General features: G+C 52.1%; 1 protein-coding gene across 3 annotated transcripts in view; it reads left to right on the forward strand.

Moving 5' to 3' along the window:
• The window catches only part of FCGBP (Fc gamma binding protein), a 59,240-nt gene that overhangs the window by 12,538 nt on the left and 21,917 nt on the right, over positions 1-24,785 (forward strand). The window contains exons 1-10 of one of the 3 annotated variants that reach the window (XM_070387703.1): positions 3,504-3,526; positions 3,832-3,888; positions 5,322-6,569; positions 8,718-9,064; positions 13,322-13,892; positions 15,866-16,470; positions 20,113-20,680; positions 21,442-22,034; positions 23,234-23,828; positions 23,933-24,132. In XM_070387703.1, coding sequence (XP_070243804.1) covers positions 3,834-3,888; positions 5,322-6,569; positions 8,718-9,064; positions 13,322-13,892; positions 15,866-16,470; positions 20,113-20,680; positions 21,442-22,034; positions 23,234-23,828; positions 23,933-24,132 — 4,782 coding nt within the window. In that variant the 5' untranslated portion in view covers positions 3,504-3,526; positions 3,832-3,833. Of the gene's footprint in view, positions 1-3,503; positions 3,527-3,831; positions 3,889-5,321; positions 6,570-8,717; positions 9,065-13,321; positions 13,893-15,865; positions 16,471-20,112; positions 20,681-21,441; positions 22,035-23,233; positions 23,829-23,932; positions 24,133-24,785 lie in introns of those variants that run through there. The other 2 variants (XM_070387702.1, XM_070387705.1) reach the window with 2 other exon arrangements.

A 24,785-nucleotide genomic window follows, 5' to 3' on the forward strand; every position in this document is an offset into this window, starting at 1 on the left:
TTCCCTGAAACTAGAAAGAAACCCACATAGCAGTGAAGACCTAGCTCAGCTGTAAAAAAAAAAAAAAAAAAAAAAAATATATATATATATATATATATACATTTTAAAGCAAAGACATCACTTTCCCAACAAATGTCCATCTAGTCAAAGCTATGGTTTTTCCAGTAGTCATGTACGGATGTAGGAGTTGGACCATAAAGAAGGCTGAGAGCTGAAAAATTGATGCTTTTGAATTGAGGTGCTAGAGAAGACTCATGAGAGTCCCTTAGGCAGCAAGGAGATTAAACCAGTAAATCCTAAAGGGAATCAACCCTGAATATTCATTGGAAGGATTGATGCTGAAGCTGAAGTTCTAATACTTTGGTCACTTGATAGGAAGAGCTGACTCACTGGAAAAGACCTTGATGCTGATTGAAGGCAGGAGGAGAAGGGAGTGACAGAGGATGAGATCATTGGATAGTATCACTGACTCAATGGACATGAGTTTGAGCAAACTCCAGGAGATAGTGAAGGACAGAGAAGCCTGGCGTGCTGTAGTCCATGGGGTTGCAAAGAGTCAGACACGACTTAGTGACTGAACAACAACAAAAAGATCTGGAAAAAAGAGGCAGTTAGAGAAATAAGCAGAGAGAGAATCTGAGGAACACCAATGTTAAAAGAGTTATTGTAGGAAACAGACCAAAGTAACATAAGATCCAGAAGAAAGTGATATGGAAACCAAGGCATTCGAAATTTTTAAGGAGGAAGTGTTTGTGTCAAATGTTACAGAGGAGCTACATTGGAGGGTTTAGCAGACGATTTCAATGCACATGGAAGTCAGATTGTGGTGGGTGAGAGAGACATGGGTGGGGAGGTGCAGAACAGGACCATAGATGTAGCAGGTCTGAAGTTTCAAGCGGGTAAAACAAATAAAGGGAGCTCCTGTAAAGCAAGGAAGTGGATGGCCAGTGCCACGTAGGAGGAATAAGAGAGATTAGCCTTACCTCGGGTTCTTGGGAAATGACACATGCAGAAAAGGATATCTAGATTCCAGGCCTGGAGTTAGCAGGTAGAACATGATGAAGAGTGGAAGGAACTGCACTGGCAAGATGAAAGTTGCCGGAAGTGGGGCATTAGGACTTCAGACAGCCCTGCCAAGAATGTGGACTTGCATTCACAGGAACAGAGAGGCATGGAATGTTCTTGAGCAAAGGAGGAAGAAGGTCAAGTTTGAACCTCAGGGAGCTTAGTGGCAAGATGGAGGAATCCCCAAGGAGGTGTAAAGATCCCTTGTGGGATCCAGAGCATGAAAGAATGAAGTTCAACATTTCCAGCAATTTTGACCTCCTTGATCTGAATGTACTCTGAATTGAGCTGCAGAATAAATTCTCTCCACCTGTGCTCTGGATCTCCAAAACCCAGACAAGCCAGAGGGCCCCAGGGGTCTCCAATGGTATGACCAACACAGGTCTGCCCCCAACAGAATCTGTCAGCAGGGAGAGGCCAGAGGCTCAGACACACAAACACCCCCTTGTTTGGGCTCAGCCCAGGACTGCTGGTGCAGGACGGATGTGATTTTACTGACCGCAAGGAACTGCCCCCACAGGTTATCTCGGGGATCACCAGTGGGATTTCTGAGAATTTGATATGGCATGGAGTAGGGCACAAGGTGTGTCATAGCATACCCCCCTCCATACACACCTACCGCACTCATATCCCTTGGGCTCTGAGAGGAAGGAGAAGGTCCCAGGGGTGTCACATCCTAAATTGTGGGGACTTTCCACCACCACCTCACTTCTGGGGACTCTGCAGAATGCAGCCATGGATTTGGATGGGGGAAGGCTCCTCTCTGGGTTAATCAGGGGAGACCTCAAGGCTTAGAGATTGATGTGAAGAATCACCTTGGGTCTTACCCTAATTCTCTGCCCCTCAGCCCTTAATTCTCTGGATGTCTCAGGCTAAATGAGGGGTATCTATCTGATATAGAAGATCTGACATTTTTGTTTGCAAATAGCTCTTTCCTCCTTAGGACTCGAAGCAGCGCCTCCTCCCAATCCTTTCCCTCAGGACCCAGGAAGCCACCACACAAAGCTCTCATTCCCCATGCATCCCCTCACCCCTACCTGTTTCTTGATACCTTTGGCTCTCATTCAGTCTCCTGTTTGCTCACCTCATTTTCCCGGTTGACTTTGGGTTTCAGTCAACTCTGAGTCTTTATCTCTCCCTCTGGGAACCTGCCCTGGGTGGGGGCTATGACAGCTCCCACCCACCCTGGCCGCCTGGAGGCCCAGGCCTTGTGATAAGGGAGGAGAAGTCCTGGGGGCAGCAGCTGCTGGGGTGTTGTCTGAGAGGACAGCCAGGCTTTGCAGCTGCTGTTCCCAGGGGAGACTCCCCAGCAAACAATGAGTCCTGAGGCTGGGAGGAGGAGAGCAGGGCATGGGTCAGGCCAGCCCCTTGGGAGGAAGTGACTCCATCTCTGAACACCCATACCTCCTCTCATCTGTCTCTGCTTCTGCTCCCCTAGATGTGACCTAGAACTCCATCTCCCATCCCAGGCAGATTTTGGGTTGATGGGGGCACCACATCACCCAAAACTTGTTCAGCTAGACCCTTCTCAGGAAAATAAAACACCTCCCAGAAAACAAATTCTCCAGAAAGCAGAGCCCATTGTCTATGTGGAACCAGGAAACAGTGGCCTCCATCCTTCTTTGCAGGCAGCTCCAGCCCCTGCATCCCAGCTGCTCCCCACCTGGGGCCACACCAGAAGAGCCTGCCTCCCTACTACAGTCCTTGAGAGTTTACAGTATCCTCTGGGAGACAAATAAGCCCAATGAGGCTATTTCTGATGTTCCCATTTTGCAGATTAGGTACCCAGGAGACCCTGTGGTTTGGGGGTGGAGGTACTGTGTCCCACTCCACAGCCCTGGGTCAAGTGCTCAGATTCCTGCCCCCACCCTGCCCCCACCCCCCACATCTGACCTCCCCGCTCCCCACCCCCACCCCCACCCCCACCCCCACCCCCCGCCTCGAGTGACTGGAAACAGGATATGGATAGCTGGGGGCCAGAGAAGAGCTTGAGGGGACTGGGGACCCGGATGTGAGTCCTTCACTATTGTTCCTGGCAGGAGCCAAAAGGAAAAAAAAAAAGCAAACAAATCTAGCCATCAAACCAGCAAACAGGACCAAATGCCACTTTCAGCTCCTGCTCCCTGCCGTCTGAGAGCCCAGGTCCAGGCCCTCAGCACCCTGCTCCCCAGCTGTTTCTCTTGGGGACACCACCCTGCCAGGACTGAAGTCTCTAGCAGACTCCCTAGGCACAGCCACCAGCTGTTCTCACACCCTTCTCAGGAATCAGGCATGCAGGCTTGCCCTCACCCTTCACAGGCCTCCAGGGTGCCCATTCCAGCTGACCCTGGGGTCAGAAGCCTCCTCCAGGAAGTTGGCACCATCTGTGTGGCAGGTGGCCCAGGGTGTGGCCTGAGGAATTAAGAGACTCCACTATATAGGCCAGCCCAGAGGCCATTCCCACAGCTCCAGGAACCTGCAGGTGAGAGAGGCCGCGTCACCTTTAGAAGCAGGACATCAGGTCCCCTACCCTTGCCCCTGGCTCCAGGCCTCCCCATCTCACCCGCTACCAGACCCACAGGACATCCGACTCCTGTTCTGCCCTCCCTGCCCAACCACCAGACCCACCAGATGTCCAACTCCCCTTATACATACGTTGGCCCTTGGACCCAGCTCACCTCAGCCTTCCTAGTGCCCAGGTAGCCCTTGTCCAGAGACAAGGCACTTTTGTCCTCTGACAGAGGGACAGATCCGCCTCCCATGACCCCCTCTCTTCTCCCACTGCAGACATGGGTTCCCTGCGGAGCTGGTGGATGCTTTGGGCCGGAGCAACCCTCCTGTGGGGTAAGTTAGACCGAAATCCCATCTATGTCCTGGTTCCAGACTGAAGAACTCTGCCTGCCTGAGTCAGCACCCTCCACTGGAGCCACCTCTGCAAACCCATCTCCCAGTGTGACCTCAGGCTAGCTGAGATTGGGAGAGAGGGCCGTTAAGTCAGGCAGAGAAATGTGGTGGAATTCACCCATCCTCTGTCAGTTCTGGAGGGAAGCAGGTAAAATCTTTAGTCCCTGAATTCAAGTAGGTAAGAATTGCTACTTTCTTGATTTTCTGCAGCTCAACTCAAGTTTTGACTTAGAGCCTCATTCTGTGGAGGTGATGGAAGATTTCACTAACATCATTTGGAGGGGTGGGCTTGGTGCCTAATTCTCTAGGGCTTTGTCCAGGACTAGAGTCCTACATAAAGCCAAAGTTCGGGGGACGGATGGGACATCTGGGGCCTCTAGTTACCAGTCAACATCTATTTAGGTTACTCTAGTTACATTCATCCCCCTGATCCCCTGGTGCTGTGGGACACTGGGATGTTCTTCAAGGCTCCCCTTATTCAGCAGACAGTCCCTCTGTAACCCCCCACAACACTCTCTAAGACCCCATAGAGTGATCTCTCTCTTCCTCTCCCCGTCTCCTCTCAGCCCTGGAGGATCTCTTCCTTGATGGAGGTGTTGAAAAGTGCCCACTCCTCTCTATTGCTAGGAGACATTTTGTCCATACTCTCATAATCCCCTTTTACCCTTCACACTCATGCTTCATCCTGTGAACACAGAAATCACAAACTGGCACCTGAGGTTGGGCCCCACAGTGCAGTATTTGTTTTATTTATTTGTCTGGCTACACCGGGTCTTAGTTGCAGCAAGTGGGATCTTTAGTTGCACCACTTGAACTTTTAGTTCCAGCATATGGAATCTAGTTCCCTGATCAGGGATTGAACCCAGCCTCCGTGAACTGGAAGCTCGGAGTCTTAGCCACTGGGGACGTCCCCATACTGCTTACTTAAAACAATTTTGGATTGGAAATTTCACACAGAAATTCAACTCTCCAATTTCTTTTGAAAAATGGTAAGATCTGACATTTTTAAGGGAGAACCTATAAGACATCATAACCACAACAGATTAAAGCCAATAGCAATGCGTATGGCATATGAATGTTCTAGCCCCACAGTCGCCCCTTCTGTCTCACACATTTATGTCTCTTGTTGGGCCCCATCAGCATTTGAGCCTGAGAGCCCTGTCTGAAGTGTTCAGGCTTCTGGAAGGCAAAAGCCAGAAAGGTTGGTAGGTGATCACTGCGTGACTAAGGGAAAAGGAGAGAGAAGAGAGAAAACAGAAACTCATGTTAATGTTTCAACCTGCGAGCCAGGCACAGGGCAGGAGGCTGCTTCTCTGACACGGGTAGGGGGGATTGGATAAGGAAAGACCCACGACTGCATTTTCTCACCCCAGGGTTGACCCAGGAGGCCTCAGTGGACCCCCAGAGCAGCGGGGGTGAGGAATTCCTCACGGCCTTCCTGCAGAACTATAATCCCGGGTACAGCAAGGCCTATCTCTACCTCCTCCTCTCCAGTCTGTCGGACAGCCTCACCTCAGTCTCCATCCTCAGCCGGGCAGATGGCACCACACAGAAGGTCACTGTCAGGCCAGGGCAGTCAGTCTTGGTCAACATCAGCGCCAAGGCTGAGATGGTCGGCAGCAAAACCTTCCAGCATGCGGTGGTGGTCCGCGCTGACCGTGCCATCTCGGTGCAGGCGGTAAACGCTAAGCCCAGCACGGCGGATGTGACACTGCTGAGGCCTGTCCGCGCCCTGGGCACTGAGTACTTTGTGCTCACGCCCTCCAGCCCTTCGTCCAGGAACCTCCAGGAGTTTGCTGTGGTGGCGGGTGCAGCCGGTGCCTCTGTCAGTATACGGCTGAAGGGGTCGGTGACATTCAAGGGCAAGTCCTACGCAGCAGGCCGTGTCCTGAATGTGACCCTGGACCCCTACCAGGTGGCCCAGATACAGAGCACATCTAACCTCTCGGGGTCAAAGGTCACTGCCAGCAGCCCCGTGGCTGTCCTCTCCGGCCACAGCTGTGCCCAGAGAAACTCGAACTGCAACCATGTGGTAGAGCAGCTGCTACCCACGTCTGCCTGGGGCACCCGCTACGTGGTGCCCCCTCTGTCCTTCCACAGCCAGCATGATGTGATCTACGTCATGGCCAGCCAGGCCACAAGGCTGACCTACCACCTGGGGGGCACCGCTGGCTCCCGGGGGCTCCAGGCAGGCAACGTGGCAGAGTTTGAGATCCAGCAGTCCCGGCCACTCTACCTGTCTGCAGACGTGGGCATCCAAGTCCTGATGTTTGGTGCGGGTACCACCAAAGATGGAGAGACCTATGACCCCCACCTGGTCCTGATCCCAGACGTGGCGGCCTACTGCCCTGCCTACGTGGTGAGGAGTGTGCCAGGCTCTAAGGGTGTGGCCCTGGTGGTGGCGCCAACCAAGGCTGCTGGCGAGCTGACCATGGATGGGCAGAGGCTAGGGGCCAAACTCTCCTGGGCCGCTGTGCCAGGCAGTGAGTTCTCATATGCCGAACTGGACTTTGGCACAACTGACAGTGTCCATGTGGCCGAGGCCGCTACCAGCTTTGGGCTGCTCACCTTCGGGCTATACCAGGACGTGAGCTTCGGGACAGCAGCTGCCTGTGGCCGGAGTGAGTGACAAAAAATGACCTCTGACCCTGTCCAGATGGTAACCCTTTTGCCGACTCTCCTGCCTTTTCCCCTTTCCCATTATCTCTGTGCTCATCTGTGGTTTCTGGGTCAGCTGAGCTGCCTCCCACTTACCTGAATCCTCCCTGCCATCCTTCCTTTCCTTAAGCCTTCCCAGGTCCTCCCTGTCCTCTTCCCCCCACCCTACCACAGAAGCAATTCTCTAAATGTTTAGCAACTGGCAAGACCCAGAGTCCCAACCAGTCTGCAGAGATACCAGACACAGCTCTGCAGCAGGGTTCTAGAAGCCCGCAGGGTGTCTGGCATCAGCCCTTTTTCTATTGCTTTTGTGGAAGGAGGGGGTCTGGGGAGAGCCAGGGTGCCAAGAGGAAGGGATCTTTACGGGCTGGGATCAGGTCAGCAGTTTCTTACCAACCAGCTTGAAAATATTTTGTTATTCTAGCAACTGATAGACAACTATGTGTGTGTTCAGTCACTCAGTCATGCCTGACTCTTTGCAAACCCATGGACTGTGCCTGCCAGTCTCCCTTGTCAATGGGATTTTCCTGACAAGAATAATGGAGTAGGTTGCCATTTCCTCCTCCTCCAGGGGATTTTCCTGACCCAGGGACTGAACCTCGTCTCCTGCATCTCTTGCATTGGCAGGTGGATTCTTCACCACTGAGCCCCTCTGGGAAGCTACAACTATACCAGTTACTAACTCCCTCCCTCACACATACACCTCATATATGAAAGCCAAACTCAGGAGATCTAAAAGTATTAATATAATAATGATGGATACCGTGGGGGGAGTATTTCTCAAAATACCAGGGACCACTCTAGGGACCTTGTATGTGTTAACATAGTTCATTTCTAGGATCCGGCCCTGTGTGTGCTTGGGGGCCCAGCCTGTCGAGGAGTTGCCACCAGGCAGTGCAGCGTTTGAGGGCACGGATGCTGAAGCCAGACTTCCCAGGTTGAGATCCCACCTCTGCCTGTGTGACCTGGGGCTTGTGACTTCACCTCTGTGGACCTGTTTCCACATCTGCAAAATGGGAAGAACGCCTGCACCCCTCACGGGATTGTGAAGTGACAGTGCAATAAGTTAACGCAGTGGAGCCTTTAGGGGGCATCAGGCTAGTGAGCAGGGCCACGCAAGGGTGAGCCATTATTGTGAGTAGTCAGAAGGCAAGAGCTTTTGAAGACCAGGGGACAGGGGAGGAAGAGCTGTTTCTTCCTGTGTGGGCCCCCCTCCCGAAGCAAGGATCCTAGACACGGGTCCCCAGCACTCCTGTCCACCCTCCAGGGCATGGAAGCCACTCAGCTGCAAAGGGCCACTTTGGGCTTGATTAGTGATGGGGAAAAGACAGGTGAATGTTAATAACAGATAATAACCTCATTAACACCAGAGATCAGTTCCAAACCCTAACTTATGTTTTAGCTTATTTAAACCTGGCCACTCTCCCCTTCCCAACTGTCCCTGTGAAGAAGGTATTACTATCACCCCCATGTCACAAGTGAGGAAACTGAGGCACAGAGAATTTTAAATTACTTTCTAGCGTCACACAGGTAATTAGTTGTCCCAAGATTCAAATATAGGCAACCTAACTCTGCCATTTCCATTCTGTTGAACAGTCTGTTTTCCATTTTCTATCTTTATTTTATTTTTATTTTTTGACTACACCGCACAGCATGTGGGACTTTAGTTCCCTGACCAGGGATCAAACCTGAGCCCCCTGCCTTGGAAGGGTGGAATCTTAACCACTGGACCACCAGGGAAGTCCCCACTTTCTATCTTTAAAAAAGGATTCCTTAACCTTTTACCCTGAGTGGGAAGGTAGAGGAAAGGGGGGAAACAGAGAGAAAAAACAAAAATGAAGGCCTTTCTGTGATTGTCCCTGCCAGTGGCTCTTCACCACCTTCCAGTTCCTCGGGGCTGAGCCATATTAAACTGGGGAACCACCAAACCTAGGAACAATCAAGCCTGAGCCGCTCTCTCCCTATGAAATTCCAGACTTCAGTCTCCCCACTTCTTGAATGGGTGGCTGGGCGTCAGCCACCCAAACTCCCCAGGGCAGGAGAACTCCAGGATTCCCACTGGGTGGACACTCCTGATTCTTTCTCTGTGGCCATCCTCCTTCCCTCCCCAGCCCAGCGGTCGCTGGAGAAGACCCCCTGTGAAGGCAAGCAGTGTGCTGCCAGGCAGGTCTGCAAGGTGGTAAATGGGCAGGCCAGGTGCGTGGCCCCCGTGGCTACCTGCCGTGCCCAGGGTGACCCCCATTATACCACCTTCGACGGCCGCTACTACGACATGATGGGCACATGCTTGTACTCACTGGCGGAGCTGCAGAGTAACGATGACAGCCTGCCTGCCTTCAGCGTCGATGCCAAGAACGAGCACCGAGGCAGCCGCCGTGTCTCTTACGTGGGCTTGGTGACCGTGCGCGCCTACAACCATGCAGTGTCACTGGCCCGAGGGGAAGTTGGCTTCGCCCGGGTAAGGATCCAGAGGAGCCATCAGAGTTTAATACCCAGGAGCCGCCTGCCAGTCAGATGGAGGAGGCAATGTCTGGGTGTTGGACCCCAGACCCAAGCTCTTTGCCATGGGGTGGAGGGTGCAGAGAAGTGGGCCAAGGGCGTGGGGGCTGGGGAAGGGGGATTTGAAAACCAGTGGCAGAACCTTAAAATCCTTTTGTTCAGCAATTCGATTTCTAAAAGTTTTAAGAATGCTCAGAGATATGGTTAGAAAAACAGGTTTATGCCAATGTGTTTATATTATTGTATCAAGAAGGCAGTGAGGGTCGGGGAGAGAAAGAAGACAGATATCCAACAATGGGAATTTCTTAAGTGACCAAACCCTAAAATTTTAGTGAGTACCTACTATGTGCTGGGTTTGTTTCTTCGCACTTTCTATTGTATTAATGCATTTAATGCTAACGGCAATCTATGGAGGTAGGCACTATTAACACTTTTTGATGAGGAAACTGAGGTCCAGAACAATGAATGACTACTCAAGAGCTTCAGGCTAGTAAGAGATGGAGCTGGGAACACCAGCAGGGTAGCTCCCAAGCCTGCATCTTAACCTCTAGGCTATTCTGCCTCTGGTAAATGGATCGCTACTCAGCCAACATAAATAACAGCAATCTAATAATAGGAAAATAAATGAGGAGTGATTTTTTTCCTACTATATTGCTATGAACATGCTTAAACATCCAGAAAGATTGAAATCGTTGTACAGTGAACACTCATTTGCCAGTTGCCTAGATTCTAAACACTTTACTCCTCTTAGTTCATCATACATCTAACATCTGCCTGTCCCTCTGTCCACTCAACAATCCCTCTTTTTATTCACTTAATTTTAAAGTTATTTTTAATTGAAGGATAATTGCTTTACAATGTTGTGTTGGTTTCCGCTGTATAACATGGTAAATCAATCAAAACTATATGTCTCTGTATATGTACATAGACATTTGTATATATAGTCCCTCCCTCTAGAGTCTCTCACCACTGGCCCACAATCCCACCCCTCTGGGCCATCACAGAGCGCCAGGCTGGGCTCCCTGTGCCGCACAGCAGCTTCTCGCCAGCTGCCTGTTTTGCCTACGGGAGTGTATATAGGTCAGTGTTACTTTCTCAGTTGATCCCACCCTCTCCTTCCCCCACTGTGCCCACAAGTCTGTTCTCTATGTCTGTTATCTCCATTCCTTCACTGCAATTAGGTTCATCTGTACTGTTTTTCCAGATTCCATATATATGCTTTAATGTATTATATTTGTTTTTCTTGACTTACTTCACTCTGTCTAACAGGCTCCAGGTTCACCCACCTCACTACAACTGACTGCAAATTTGTTCTTTTGCACTTGAAAGTAAGTTCTAGACATCAACGCACTTCATCCCTAGAGATTTCAACATGTATACCATTAACTAGAATATAATATTTTTACATTTTTGTTTACCTTTGAGATAAAATTTAAACATAACGAAATCCACGCATCGTAAGTGGACGGCTCACTGAGTTTTGATGAATGTGCACATCTAAGCTCTGTCAAGGTACAGAATGTTTTCATCCTTCTGAAAAACTCCCTCATGTCCCTTCTCAAACAATGGCCAACCCACGCATAGAGGCAATCATAGTTCTAACTTTTCTCCACCAGAGATTACTTCTGCTGGTTCAAGAACTTCATAGTAACGGAATCAGCCAGTGCAAGAAGCCTTTTGTGGAAGGCTTCTTTAAGCTCAGCATAGTAGTTTCAAAGTTCTTCCCTGTTGCTGCAATTAATTTTTTAATAGATAAAGCATTCACAGCTCAAAACAAGAAGGCACGTTGTGAAAGGTCCTGCTTTTACCCCCATCTCCACCTGCTTTCCCCTGCTCCCCACAGGTAACGACTTTTACTGATTTCTTGAGTGTTCATCTAGGGTTTCTTTATGCCAATACAAGTAAATATAGACACACATTCTTACCTCTCCCCTTTGTTAGCAAACAGTACTGCACGTGGGCTCTGTTCTGCACTTGACTTTGCCCTGAACAGTGCATTCTGGAGCTGTTTCCTCAGTGGGGAGGGAGCCTCCTCTTTCCTTTCTATAGCTGCACAGCCTGCCATTGGCTGAATGCATTATGGTTCCTTTTGCTCAGCCCCCTGTGATTGGATGCTGTGTTCATGATGGTGAGCACTACTGCCCTGAATATTCTTTTTTTAAAGTTATAGTTTTTAATGGAGATCTCTTTTATAAAATTTATTTATTTGGCCGAGAGGCATGTGGGGTCTTAGTTCCCCAGTCAGGGATCAAACCTGCGCCCTCTGTAGGTTTCGACTTTTTAAAAGTCCATAGAAGTACGGACTTTTAACCACTGGACAGCCAGGAAGTCCCCATGAATATTCTTGTACTTCTCTCATCTTATGAGTGTGCAGGTGGATCTGTGAGATCAATAACCGTGTGGATTAAAGCAGGTGTTTTTGAGGTCTAGATAGGTTGAACACAAACTCAGGGGGACCTCAGATCCCTTGAACTTATGTCCAGGATCTTGTATCTGCTGTGTAGTTTTTCAGAGAGATGAACTATTACTTTGTCAGATCCTTACAGAGGTCAGTGACTTAGCAAAGGTTTAGAGTTACAGGTAGAATGATGCTAGGATGCCCACAAGACTATTTTAGAGACAATAGAGGTTCATGAAATGGTGACTTCAGATGGGCTCATTATTTTTAAAAAAATGTATTTAAAAGTAGAAAAAGAAACTTGCATGATGCATAAATATGTGTGTGTGTGTCTGTAGCAATATAGGTGGTTTTCTCTTTTCTCATTTTTAATCATGTGTGCTCTTGAAGTTTTCTGTACTGAACAGATACTACTTGTGTCATGAAAAAATGAAGACCCCTGGTCTTAAGCAAGAGATGGATTTGGACAGTGGTCCCTGGACTGAGAGCCTGTGAATGTGGGCTGTCTCAGTCACTGCCTGACATAGACTTGGACACACAGGAAGACTCAGGGAGGCATTGCTGACTGAATGAATGATGTCTTACCTTTGACCTTGCTCATGCTGTCCTCTCTGTCTGTTATCCCTTGTTTTACACTCCATCTACTTGGCTAAGACAAGACTGTGTGAAGAAAGAATCAGAAAGAGATGCTCAGGAAGAGGAAAATGGTCCTGGGGACAGAGAGAATACATTCCTTATCTCCCAGCTGGACTCTCTGTCTCCACTAAGGACATTTGCAAAGGAACACCTCTCTCCCTCTTGGTTTCTGTGGCTCTCTCTCTCCCTGGTCCTTTACAGCTCAGTTCAGTGTCCCTTCCTCCAGGAAGCCTCTCCTGACCTGAAAATTTAGGTCTGCCCTTTTTCTAGGCTCCTGCAGCCTCTTATTTCTCCATCGTCCCAGCCCTGATCACTAGGATCTGTCACTATCCAGTGACAGGTCTGTCTCCCCCAGTGGAGTGGGATCTGGTCATCAATATATCTCCAGGGCTCTCCCAGGCCAGGGCCAGGCCCAGAGTCAGTGCCCAGTGAGTGTATACTTAATACAGCAGTGCCTAATTCACTTACTGAGTGCCTGCTATTCTGCCAGGCACTGTTCTCGTATCTGGAGATGAAGCAGTGATTGAAGGAGACCAAAACCCCTGTCCTGTGGAGCTGACAGTCTAGTCAAGTTAGAGACGATAAACATCAGATTAGCGCTTCTCTGGTGGCTCAGTGGTAGAAAACTTGCCTGCAAAGGCAGGAGATGTGAGTTCGATCCCTGGGTTGAGAAGATCCCCTGGAGGAGGAAATGGCAACCCACTCCAGTATTCTTGCCTTGGAAATCCTGTGGACAGAGGAGCCTGGTGGGCTATAGTCCGTGGGGTTGCAATGAGTTGGACATGACTTAGAGACTAAACAGCAATAAACATCAGATAGTTGTTGCAGATGGCATTTTAGAAAGTTAGACACTAGAGGGAAAAAATAGAGCAGAGAAAGGGAACAGGGACTAAGGAGGAGTTGCCATATAAAATAGGGTGCTTGGGGATGGCCTCCCTGAGATGGTGACATTTGAGCAAAGTCTTTGTAAGAGGCAAGGGAGTGAGCCATGTGTATTTCTAGGAAAAGAACCTTTTGGGCCAAGGGAAAGGCAGGAGCAAAGATGCTGAAGCTTGATGGGTGGCACTAACAGGAGGGAGGAATCCCCATGTGGCTAGAGGAGGGACACGTGTGGGAAGAGATGAGGGGCTGAAGGCCAGACCACATGGGGATCTGACCCTCCCCTCCTCGTTCCCTCCGCAGATCGACAACCAGCGTTCACGCCTGCCTGCCTCCCTGTCTGGGGGACGCCTGCGAGTGTACCAGAGTGGGACACGGGCCGTGGTGGAGCTGGATTTCGGACTGGTGGTCAGCTACGACTGGGATGCCCAGCTGGCACTCAGCCTGCCCGTGCGCTTTCAGGGCCAGGTGCGTGGACTGTGTGGCAACTATAATGGTGACCCCACTGATGACTTCCTTACACCTGACTCGGAGCAGGCTCCCGATGCTGTGGAGTTTGCCAGCAGCTGGAAGCTGGATGACGGGGACTACCTCTGTGAGGATGGCTGCCAAGAAAACTGTCCTGCCTGCACCCCAGAGCAGGCCCAGCACTATGAGGACAGTCGTTTCTGTGGCATGCTGACCCAGCTCAACGGCCCCTTTGCTGCCTGTCACGAGGCCCTGGACCCCCAGCCCTTCCTAAAGGAATGTGTGTATGACCTGTGTGTGGTCAATGGGGATCGAGCCAGCCTGTGCCGTGGCCTCAGTGCCTACACCCAGGCCTGTCTGGAGCTTGGCATCTCTGTCGGGAACTGGAGGTCATCAGCCAACTGCCGTGAGTGATGCCCTGGTGGGGGCTGGGAGCATGTGGTAGGAGGAAGGGGTGCCCCCTGCATCAGAGCATTGACTGTGGTCCAGCCTGGAACTGGACGATGCTGAGGACACAGCAATGGCCAGATGGCCAGGCTCTGCCCACAGTGAGCCTAAAGTTGAAGCAGATGTAGCACTAGACAGTGATGGTCCAGAGTGGTCAGGGCTGGGATGAAGGAAGTTCAGAGGGGCTATGCGAGACCAGAGAAGCTTCCTGACTCAGCCTGTGGGGTGACGGAGACTCTCCTAGATAAAGGGATGCCAATCTGAAGCCTGTAGAAAGGATTAGAACTAGATGGGAAAGCAGGGGGCAAGCAATGGGCTCCAAGCTGAGAGAAGGACATGTGCAAAGGCTTGGCATGAGGTGTCCCAAAGCAGACATGTGAATATCACTTCACTTATAACCCTTCCATGACTCTCCGACATCTTCTGGATAAAGTCCAAGCTCCATAGCCAGGTATCCATTCACTGAATCATTCATTCACTTATATATCCATTAATTCATTCATGCATCCCCTAAACCCCTATCTGGCTCCACCCCTGTGTTAGTGATGGGCATAGTGGGGACCAACACACACTTGCCTCTGCCGTTGTGAGGCTCCCAGAGAAATGTTCAGGAGGCAGAAAGCCCAGGGCAGGAAGGAGGAAAAGGCTTCCAGGTTCAGGACTTGAGACAGGGACTCCGGAGAGGCATAAGTCTGAGGGAAACACTGGGGCCATTTGGGGTTTGTCTTGGTCACTGCTGTGTCCTCACTGCCCAGTAAACACCACCATCACCACCAGCACAACCATCACCACTGAGTTTCCCAATGCCTGGTGCAGAAGAGGAACCAGTGTATTCGTTTATCTCCCCATTAGTTTTCACAGCATTTCCTGGGCATTTCCTGGGCATTTCTTGTGGGCCAGGCCCTGTCCTTGGTGCTGGAGATTCCACCATGTTTGAGACAGATCAGGTCCCCACTCTCATAGAATTTATAGTCCTAGCAGGGAAGACAGACAGCAAGCCATAAACTGTGGAATATCTTCAGAGAGCAAAAGAAACAGAATTCATGGGATAAAAGTAAATGGGAGGCTCAGGAAGAGAGTTCTCAGGGAAGACCTTTGTGAGGGAGTGCCTTTGGAGCAGAGACCAGGATTAGGGAACAGAGTGAGTTAGCAATGACGCTCTGCATGGGATGTCTCTACATAGAGGAGGCTATTATTATCCCATTCTGCTGATGGGAAAACTGAGGCACAGAGAGGTTGGAGGTGTCTGCTCATAATCACACAGCTGAGAAGGGGAGAGCTGGGATTTGAACCCAGGCCGTCTGGGTTCCAGGAACCTTCTGCATGCCTTCAATGAGGAAAGGCTAATACAGTACAGGCAGAGGGGAAAAGGAGAGGGGGGAGTGTGAGGACCCGAGAGGAGGCCACCGTGCAGGGTGGAGATAGCCAGAGGCAGACTGGAAGGAGGAGATGAGGACAAGGAGGTGAGGGGGCAGACCATGGAACCTGGGGAGCCTCATGGCCAATAGGAGGACTCTGGCTTTTAATCTGAGCAAGACGGAGCCACCAGAGGGCTCTGAGCAGGAGAGGGGACTCAAGTGTTCACAGATCCCTCTGGCTGCAGGTGAGGAACAGGATGAGATGTAGGATGGGAGCAGCCGGGAGACCAGGCAGGAGCTGAGAGCTGACAGCACCAGGGTGGGGACTGTGGTGCACGGAGAAAGGTCAGATTCCGGATCGCTCCTGAAGATGGAGCTCACAGGATTTACGGACAACTTGGTTGTTCGGCAGATAAAGAGGAGGGAATCAACTACATTTCAGGTTTGGGGCGTGAGCACCCAGAAGGATGGGCGTCCATTAACTAAGATGGGGAGCCGCGGGTACGCAGTGGCTTGGGGAGGGAGGACCTAGCACGTTCCCGCAGGCCTGATTCACTCTCCCGTGTCCCCGCAGCCCTGTCCTGCCCAGCCAACAGCCGCTACGAGCTCTGCGCCCCGGCCTGCCAAGCCTCCTGCAACCCCGACGCGGCGCCGTCCAACTGCTCGGCGCGCCAGTGCGTGGAGGGCTGCGTGTGCCTCGAGGGCTTCGTGGAGAGCGGCGGCGCCTGTGTGGCGGCCTCGTCCTGCGGCTGCATCTACGAGGGCCGCCCGCTTGCGCCCGGCCAGGAGGTGTGGGCTGACACCACTTGCCAGCGGCGCTGCACCTGCGACGCCGCCACAGGCCAGGTGCGCTGCAGCGACACGCAGGGCTGCCCGAAGGGCGAGCGCTGCCTCGTCCAGAACGGCCTCCGAGGTTGTTACCCCGACCGCTTCGGAACCTGCAAGGGGTCCGGGGACCCGCACTACGTGAGCTTCGATGGCCGACGCTTCGACTTCATGGGCACCTGCACGTACCTGCTGGCTGGCTCGTGCGGCCAGGCCTCAGGGCTGCAAACCTTCCGGGTCCTGGTGGAAAACGAGCATCGGGGCAGCCAGACCGTGAGCTACACGCGCGCCGTGCGGGTCGAGGCCCGCGGCGTGAAGGTGGCGGTGCGCCGGGAGTACCCTGGCCGAGTGCTGGTGAGCGAGGGGCACCCGAGGCTGGCTGGAGGTGCCGGAATCCCCCTTAAAGAGGATGGGTCTGGTGGAGGATGGGGGTCTGTTAGAAGACCTGGTGGTCAGTAGTTAGGCCTGCCACCCCCCACAAGCTGGGCAGTGCTGCCCCTTCCTGGCTGTGTGTCTTTGTCTCTTGGAGCCTCAGGTTTGTCCTCTGACAAATAGGATAATAAGATGGTGCCTCCCCAATGGCTGTCGCTTTATAAGGTGGTTGTGGAGATTTGGCCAGTTGTTATTTGCAGAATGTTTAAAAGAGGCATTGGCACCCAACAAGTATTCAGTAAATATTGACTTCATGTTTTATTGCTATGAACCCTCCAAAGGTAAAGATTTGGGCTTTCTCTGGAGGACAATTGATATTCAGATAGTGAGGTGACCTGAAAGGTCCGGAACAAAAGTGTGTTGGCAGGGAGGTGTTGCAAGGTGTAGAGGGTGCTTACAAATGCACCCACAGGTCATAGGTTTCTGGACAGAGGGTTCTTAAAGAGACAACCACCCAGCAGAAGTCAAGAACCACTGATTTTTTCTTTAAAAAAGATGAAAATTGAGAAGCAGGATTTCTAAAGATTTACAGTGATAGTTGATAATTATTATTGAGCAGTTTGAGGCAGTAGCCCCTGCCTTAGGGAGGAGAAAGAACTGGAAATGGAAATCCAAGAGAGTGTTCCATGTGCCAGACACTGCACTAAACCCTTGACAGGCCTTAACCTGTAATCCTCAGAACAGCCTTAGAATAAAGGAATTCTGCCCACAAAGCCTAGTGTTTGGAATAGAGAAATTGTAGCTAAACAGAAGGCATAATTTTAATATTTATATTCTCATTTATTTGAGATGACATTTAAGCTGAGTCTTGAACAATAATAGCCAATATATATACATATATATAGATAGAGAGATAGAGATATGCGTGCATTATAGTCACTCAGTTGTGTCCGACTCTTTGCGACCCCGTAGACTATAGCCCATCAGGCTCCTCTGTCCATAGTATTTCCCAAGCAAGAATACCGGAATGGGTTGCTACTTCCTTCTCCAGGGGATCTTCCCGACCCAGGGATCTAACCTGCATCTCTTATGGCTCTTGCATTGGCAGGCAGATTCTTTGCCACTGAGCCACTTGGGAATAATTTACTTCTCTGTGTTAAATGCTTGATGTACAGTAACTCATTTGTTAACCTCTGTAACAACGCTGTGAAATAGCTAGTGTTGTTGGAGGAGAAAACTGAGGCTCAGAGAAGTTAAGTCACCTATTCAAGGTCACACAGCTAATGAGTGGCAGGGCCAGGATTTGAAGCCAGGCTGTCTGGCACCAGAGTCCATACTCTTAACCTCTACATTCTGTTGCTTTTCCTGAATAAAGAGATGGAACAGGCAGGGAGGGAAGCGGATGGAAGAGTGTTCCAGGGAGAAGGAACAGCAATTGCAAAGGCTCTGAGGCAGAACAAACATGAAGGGTAGAGGGACAGCACGGAGGCCAGCAGGGCTGGAATGGAGAGAGGGAGGGGAGGGCGAGGGAGGGGATGATGTCGGGGATGGTTATGATGGAGGTTTTAGATTTAATCTGAAACCTGAAGGATGAGGAAGAAGCCACCAGGTGAAGAGTGGTGGTTGCCAGGCAGAGGGAACAGCAGGTGCCAAGGCTGAGGCTGGACTGAGCTGAAGAACAGGATGGAGCCAAAGAGGCTGCACCTGAGAGAGAGGCTGGGGAGGTGGGGGAGAGAGGCTGGTGGGGGATGAGGTCAGAGAGAGGGGGCAAGCAGGGCCTGGTGGGTAGAGGGCTTGATTTTAAACTGAGATGTGAAGGATAATGGGGAGGGAGCCAGACCAAGAATGAGGATGTGGGAGAGAGTAGGTGTGTTGCAAGCATAGTGTACAGTAAGTGCAAAGGCCCTGAGGCTGGGCTGAGCCTGGTGAGTTCAGGAGACTGTCAGAATGCTTGCGTGGGGACTTCCCTTGTGATCCAGTAGTTAAGGCTCCATGCTTCCAATGCGGGGGGCCTGGGTTCAGTCCCTGGGCAGGGAACTAGATCTCACATGCCACAACTAAGAAGCTGCATGGCACCACACTATGGCCTTTTAGGCCATTCATTAAGGAGTTTGGATCAAGGCTGACACCTAGAAGGTGAAGTAGAGGTGGCTAAATAAAGAGTGATGGGTGGTATCCCAGATATCCCAGGGAGAGGTCACAGCAAGTGCAAAGGCCCAGGGGTGGGGGTGCACTTGATCTGCTCTGGGAGACAGCAGGGAGCCCAGGGAGGGAGGTGGGAGGTGGTGCCGGCACAAAGATGGACAGGAGCCACAGTTAAGCAGGATGTTCTAGGGAAGGGGCTTAGATTTAAGCCAAGTGCTAAAGGATGGAAGGGAAGCAGCCAGGAGAAAAGTGGTAGGCGGTGTTCTTGGCAAAGTGAAAAACCGCTAAAGTTAGACTAAACTAGGAGAGCTGGGCGACTATCAAAAAAGCCAGTACCTTCGTCATTAAGTGCCTCTTTCAACCATACCAGAGTTTATGCTAATTAGGTGAATCAGGGCAGGTCCCTAGGTAGCTTCAGAGTGAAGGCTCAGTTGCCTGTCAGGAAAACCAAGGTGACTGAGGTGGGGTTAGGTGACTGAGGTGGGACTTTCAGTCCCGACCCTGGGCCTCCAGTGGGGAGAGAGGACTTGGAGACTGAGCTTAAGCAAGTGGCAGATGACTTCATCAACCCTGCCTACGTCATGTAACCTCCGTAAAAACTCTGAACAATGAGCACTTCCTGGTTGGTGAACAATCAGTGTAGATACCTGGGAAGGAGGTGCACCTTGACCCATGGGATAGAAGCTCTTATGCTTGGGACCCAATATTCCTGTTAATCTGGCTCATCATTTGTACTGTTTATAATAAAACAATAATCATAAATGTAGTGGGAAAATGGTGGCTTCCCAGATGGCACCGTGGTAAAGAATCTGCCTGTCAATGCAAGAGATGTGAATTCTGTCCTTGGGATGGGAAGATCCCCTGGGAATGGCAACACACTCCAGTATTCTTGCCTGGAGAATCCCACGGATAGAAGAGCCTGGAGGGCTACAGTTCGTGGGATCACAAAGACTCGGACATGACTGAAGCGACTTAGCAGGCATGCACATAGTAGGAAAAAGAAAAAAAAAGAAGAAATAAAGCCAGTGTGCGTTAGGAGCAGAAAGAGTGAGGAGGAGAGTGGGAGAAAGGTTAGGTCAGGGAGGAAACAAGGGAGACAGAGCCTGTAGGTTTTGAAGGCCATGGGTTAGGGATTTAGATTTAAGCAAATACTTGAAGGATGAAGGGCTTCCCAGGTGGCGCTAGCAGTAAAGAACCAGCTTGTCAGTACATGAGACGTAAGAGACCTGGGTTCGATCCCTGGGTTGGGAAGATCCCCTGGAGGAGGGCATGGCAGCCCACTCCAGTATTCTTGCCTGGAGAATCCCATGGACAGGGAGGTGGACAGTGGGCCAGGTAGAGGGAACAGCAAGTGCAGAGGCCCTGAGGGGCATCAGGAGAATATCGAGGAGCCCAGCAGAGCCAGAGCTGAGTGAGTGAAGGGAGGGCCACAGAGCCTCGACTACCCTGACCTCTTGGTCCTCTCCCATCTCTCCCCAGGTGGACAATATCCTTCAGTACCTGCCCTTCCAGGCGGCAGATGGGCAGGTGCAGGTGTTCCGCCAGGGCCAAAACGCTGTCATCCGCACGGACTTTGGCCTGACAGTCACCTACAACTGGGACGCCCATGTGACCGTCAAGGTGCCCACCAGCTACGCTGGGGCCCTGTGCGGGCTCTGCGGGAACTTCAACGAGGACCCAGCTGACGACTTTGCTCTGAAGAGTGGAGGCCAAGCTGCCAACGCACTGGCCTTCGGAAATAGCTGGCAGGAGGAAACGAGGCCAGGCTGTGGCGCAGCCCAGCCAGGCGACTGTCCCAAGCTGGACTCCCTGGTGGCTGAGCAGCTGCAGAGCAAGAAGGAGTGTGGGATCCTCGCTGACCCCAGTGGTCCCTTCCGGGAGTGCCACCGAACGCTGGACCCACAGGGTGCTGTGCGCGACTGTGTCTATGACCGCTGCCTCCTGCCAGGCCAGTCCGGGCCTCTGTGTGACGCACTGGCAGCCTACGCTGATGCGTGCCAGGCTGCTGGGCTCACCGTGCACCCCTGGAGGAGTGCGGAACTTTGCCGTGAGTACCGAGAGTGACAGCTGGGGGGCTTGGCCTTATGTACATTCATTAATATATAGATAGCATTAAGTCACTTAATTCTTATAACAGCTCCATGAGGTAGGGGTGTGGTTATACCCATTTAACAGATGAGGAAACAGGTTTCTACTTCATTGTCACTAACTTACATTTAAATGGGCCATGTGTGGCTCTCGGATTGGACGGACAGTGCAGAGAGAGACTTGATTGGGTTCAGTTTCAGGGTTTTCTGTTTTTGTGGAAACCCCTGTTTTATAATCTGAGGTGGTGAGTTTGGAGCGAGGAATGGGGATTCTTTTTCACTGTTTTCTTTACCACCCTGGACAAATATTTTAATTTTCTATAGAATTACTACCACCAGTACTACATTACTGCTATAGAACAAAGAAGCTAAAAATACTGCATTTACAAATACATTGCATAGATTATAGAGACACATGCCTATGCATGTTTAAAATATATATCACAGATCCACAACTTGTTTCCAACTTGAATAAGGTCATTAAAGACAGTACAGATGACCCCAGACCACAGTTAAATTGGAATAGAATCTTAATTATCAGGATTAGATTAACTGGGATGTAATGTTTCCTGGGCCCCGCTGAACTGAGGGGCTCCTTGCCGCCGGACTGCTTATACGTGTGAGTGTGTGTGTGCATATGTGCATGCACATGTGTGTCAGGAGGTCTTCGGTGTCACCGGGGAGCAAGGCTGCTTCGTCCTGACGGCCCCTTTCCCTGCAGCGCTGAGCTGCCCATCCCACAGTCACTACGAGGAGTGTTCCTATGGCTGCCCGCTGTCCTGCGGAGACCTCCCGGTGTCCGGGGGCTGCGGCTTCGAATGCAAAGAGGGCTGCGTGTGTGACGAGGGCTTCGTGCTCAACGGTGAGTCCTGCGTGCCGCTGGCCTCCTGCGGCTGCGTGTACCAGGGCTCCTACTACCCGCCCGAACAGACCTTCTACCCGGGACCCGAGTGCGATTCCCTTTGCTACTGCGAGGAGGGCGGGCTGGTGTCCTGTGTGCCGTCCAGCTGTGGCCCTCACGAGGCCTGCCAGCCGTCCAATGGCGTCCTGGGCTGCGTGGCTGTGGGCTCTACCACCTGCCAGGCATCCGGAGACCCCCATTACACCACCTTCGACGGCCAACGCTTCGACTTCATGGGTACCTGCGTGTACGTCCTGGCTCAGACCTGTGGAACTCGGCCTGGCCTGCCCCAGTTTGCTGTCCTGCAGGAGAATGTGGCCTGGGGCAACGGGAAAGTCAGTGTGACCAAGGCGATCACCGTGCAGGTGGCCAACTTCACCCTGCGGCTGGAGCAGAATCAGTGGAAAGTCACGGTGAGAACAGCCCAGAACGTGAAGGGGAGGGGTCTTCGGTAGAGGGAGGTCTGTGGGTGGGAAGAGCACAGCTCTCAGCTGAGGGGCGGGGGGCACAGAGCTCTGAGTAGATGTGGGGGGCATGGGGTCCCCCAGGAGAGGAGGTGCCAGTCAGAGCCTACAGTGGGGAACCAAGGAGGGCGGAGACCTTGGGGACCTGGGCCTTCTCCTATGTGGCTCAGTCTCCCCTCTCCTTGCCCTTTTTCTTTTTTTAAATTTGTTTATTTATAACCGTGCTGAGTCTTGGTCGCTGTCCACGGTCTTTCTAGTTGTGGCGAGTGGGAGCCACTCTCCCTTGTGGTGCTCGGGCTTCTCATTGCAGTGGCTTCTCTTGTTTTAGAGCACAGGCTCAGTAGTTGTAGCACACAGGCTTGGGATCTTCTTGGACCAGGGATTGAACCCGCGTCCCATGCATTGGGAGGCGGATTCTTTATCACTGGACCACTGTGGAAGCCCTCCCTGGCCCTTGATTATCCCCTCCGGACACCCCCCAACCCCCTCCTCCCTTCCACTCCACCCTCCGCTCCACCTGCCCCTCCCTCCTGGTCCCTGCTGTCCTAAGAGCATTACTCCATTGAGACCTATATTCATTTCCTGAGACTGCCGTAACAACTCACCACCACCTTGGTGGCTTAAAACAACAGAAATTTATTTTCTCACAGCTGTGGAGGCCAGAAGTCCAAAATCAAAGTGTGGGCAAGAGACTCACCCGCTCCAGGGGTTCTGGGGGAGAATGCTCCTCTGCCTCACGCCGCTTCTGGGGCTTCCAGGTGTTCCTGGCTTGTGCCCCCATTGCTCCAGCCCGTCTTCATTTTTCACACAGCCTTCTCCTCTGGGTCTCCCTGTACCTTCTCCTCTTCCTGCTCTTTTAGGGACATTTGTCATTGGATGTAGGGTTCACCCTAATCCAGGACGATCCCATCTCAAGATCTCTACCCTAATTACCTCTCCAAATATGGTCATATTCTGAGGTTCTTGGCGGACTTATCTTTGGGGAGCCACTGATCGACCCACTATGAACCCTATTATTATGCCCATTTTACACATATGGAAACTAAGACCCAGAGAGGTGAGATCCCATGGATCTTCAGTGTCAGGCAGGGGCCTGATCTAGGATCTCGAAGCGTACCCTCTGAAGCCCCGCCTGTCCTGCCTCCCAGGTGAACGGTGTGGACAGGAGGCTGCCCGTGGTGCTGGACGAGGGCCGGATCCACGTCTTCCAACACGGCTCAGACGTCGTGATCGAGACTGACTTCGGCCTGCGTGTGGCCTACGACCTCGTGTACAACGTGCGGGTCACTGTCCCAGGCAACTACTACCAGCAGCTGTGTGGCCTGTGTGGGAACTACAACGGCAACCCCAAGGACGACTTCCAGAAGCCAGATGGCTCACAGGCGGGCAGCGCCAATGAGTTTGGCAACTCCTGGGAGGAGGCGGTGCCCGACTCACCCTGCCTGCCGCCCCCCACCTGCCAGCCGGGTGACAAGGACTGTGACACGGAGCTGGAATGTAAACCCGAGCTGCAGAACAAATATGAGCAGCAGGAGTTCTGCGGGCTCCTCACCAGCCCCACAGGGCCCCTGGCCGCCTGCCACAAGCTCCTGGACCCCCAGGGCCCCTTGCAAGACTGTGTCTTTGACCTCTGCGTGGGCGGTGGCAACGAAAGCATTCTCTGCAGCAACATCCACGCCTATGTGAGTGCCTGCCAGGCAGCTGGAGGCCACGTGGAACCCTGGAGGACCGAGTCTTTCTGTCGTGAGTGAGGGGCAGGGAGGGGGAGGCAGAGACATGGAAGGGGCAGACCCTGGGCTCCAGCACCTCTCACTCCCAGGGCCCTGACCTGCACCCCCTCTTTGCAGCCATGCAGTGCCCCCCCAACAGCCACTACGAGGTCTGCGCAGACACCTGCTCCCTGGGCTGCTCGGCACTCAGCGCCCCCCCACAGTGCCCAGAGAGGTGCGCCGAGGGTTGCCAGTGTGACTCCGGCTTCCTCAGTGACGGCCAAGGCTGCGTGCCCATCCAGGAGTGCGGCTGCTACCACAATGGCATCTACTACGAGGTAGGGACCCTGCCGTCCCGGGCAGAACGGGGGCTGCCTGCTGGACCCCCTCCCGCAACCTGTCCATTTGGCCTCCTGAAATTCTCTCCTATCCGTTCCTCTTCCCCTCGCCATGGCCCCACCATGGTCCAGTTTGTCCACTTTTGCTGTCTCTGGTCTACCATCCCCACAGTAGCAAGTAAGACCTTTCTAAATACGAGCAGAGGTCCCGCAACTTGAGGTCTTCCCATTTGGCGCCAGTGGTAAAGAACCTGCCTGCCAATGCAGGAGATATAAGAGATATGGGTTTGATCTCTGGGTCGGGAAGATCCCCTGGAGGAGGGCATGGCAACCCACTCCAGAATTCTTGCCTGGAGAATCCCCATGGACAGAGGAGCCTGGCGGCTACAGTCCATGGGGTCACAAAGAATTGGACACGACTGAAGCGACTTGGCAGACATGCGTGCACCCACAACTTGAAACCCTCCCTTGGCTCCTCAGGTCAAGTTTTGGCTTTGTATCCCAGGTGTAGATTTCAACTTTGTTATACCAGAGGCTCACTCCCTCTGTGTCCCTCTCCCATGCTCAGAGTTACTGCTTTTCCTTTGAATGTGTGTTATGTAAAGTCTGTCTCCCTTAAAGGTCTGAGAGCTCTGTCAGGGCAAGAACTCTCT

This window comes from Bos mutus, chromosome 18, assembly GCF_027580195.1.
Source record: "Bos mutus isolate GX-2022 chromosome 18, NWIPB_WYAK_1.1, whole genome shotgun sequence".
Lineage (NCBI taxonomy): Eukaryota > Metazoa > Chordata > Mammalia > Artiodactyla > Bovidae > Bos > Bos mutus.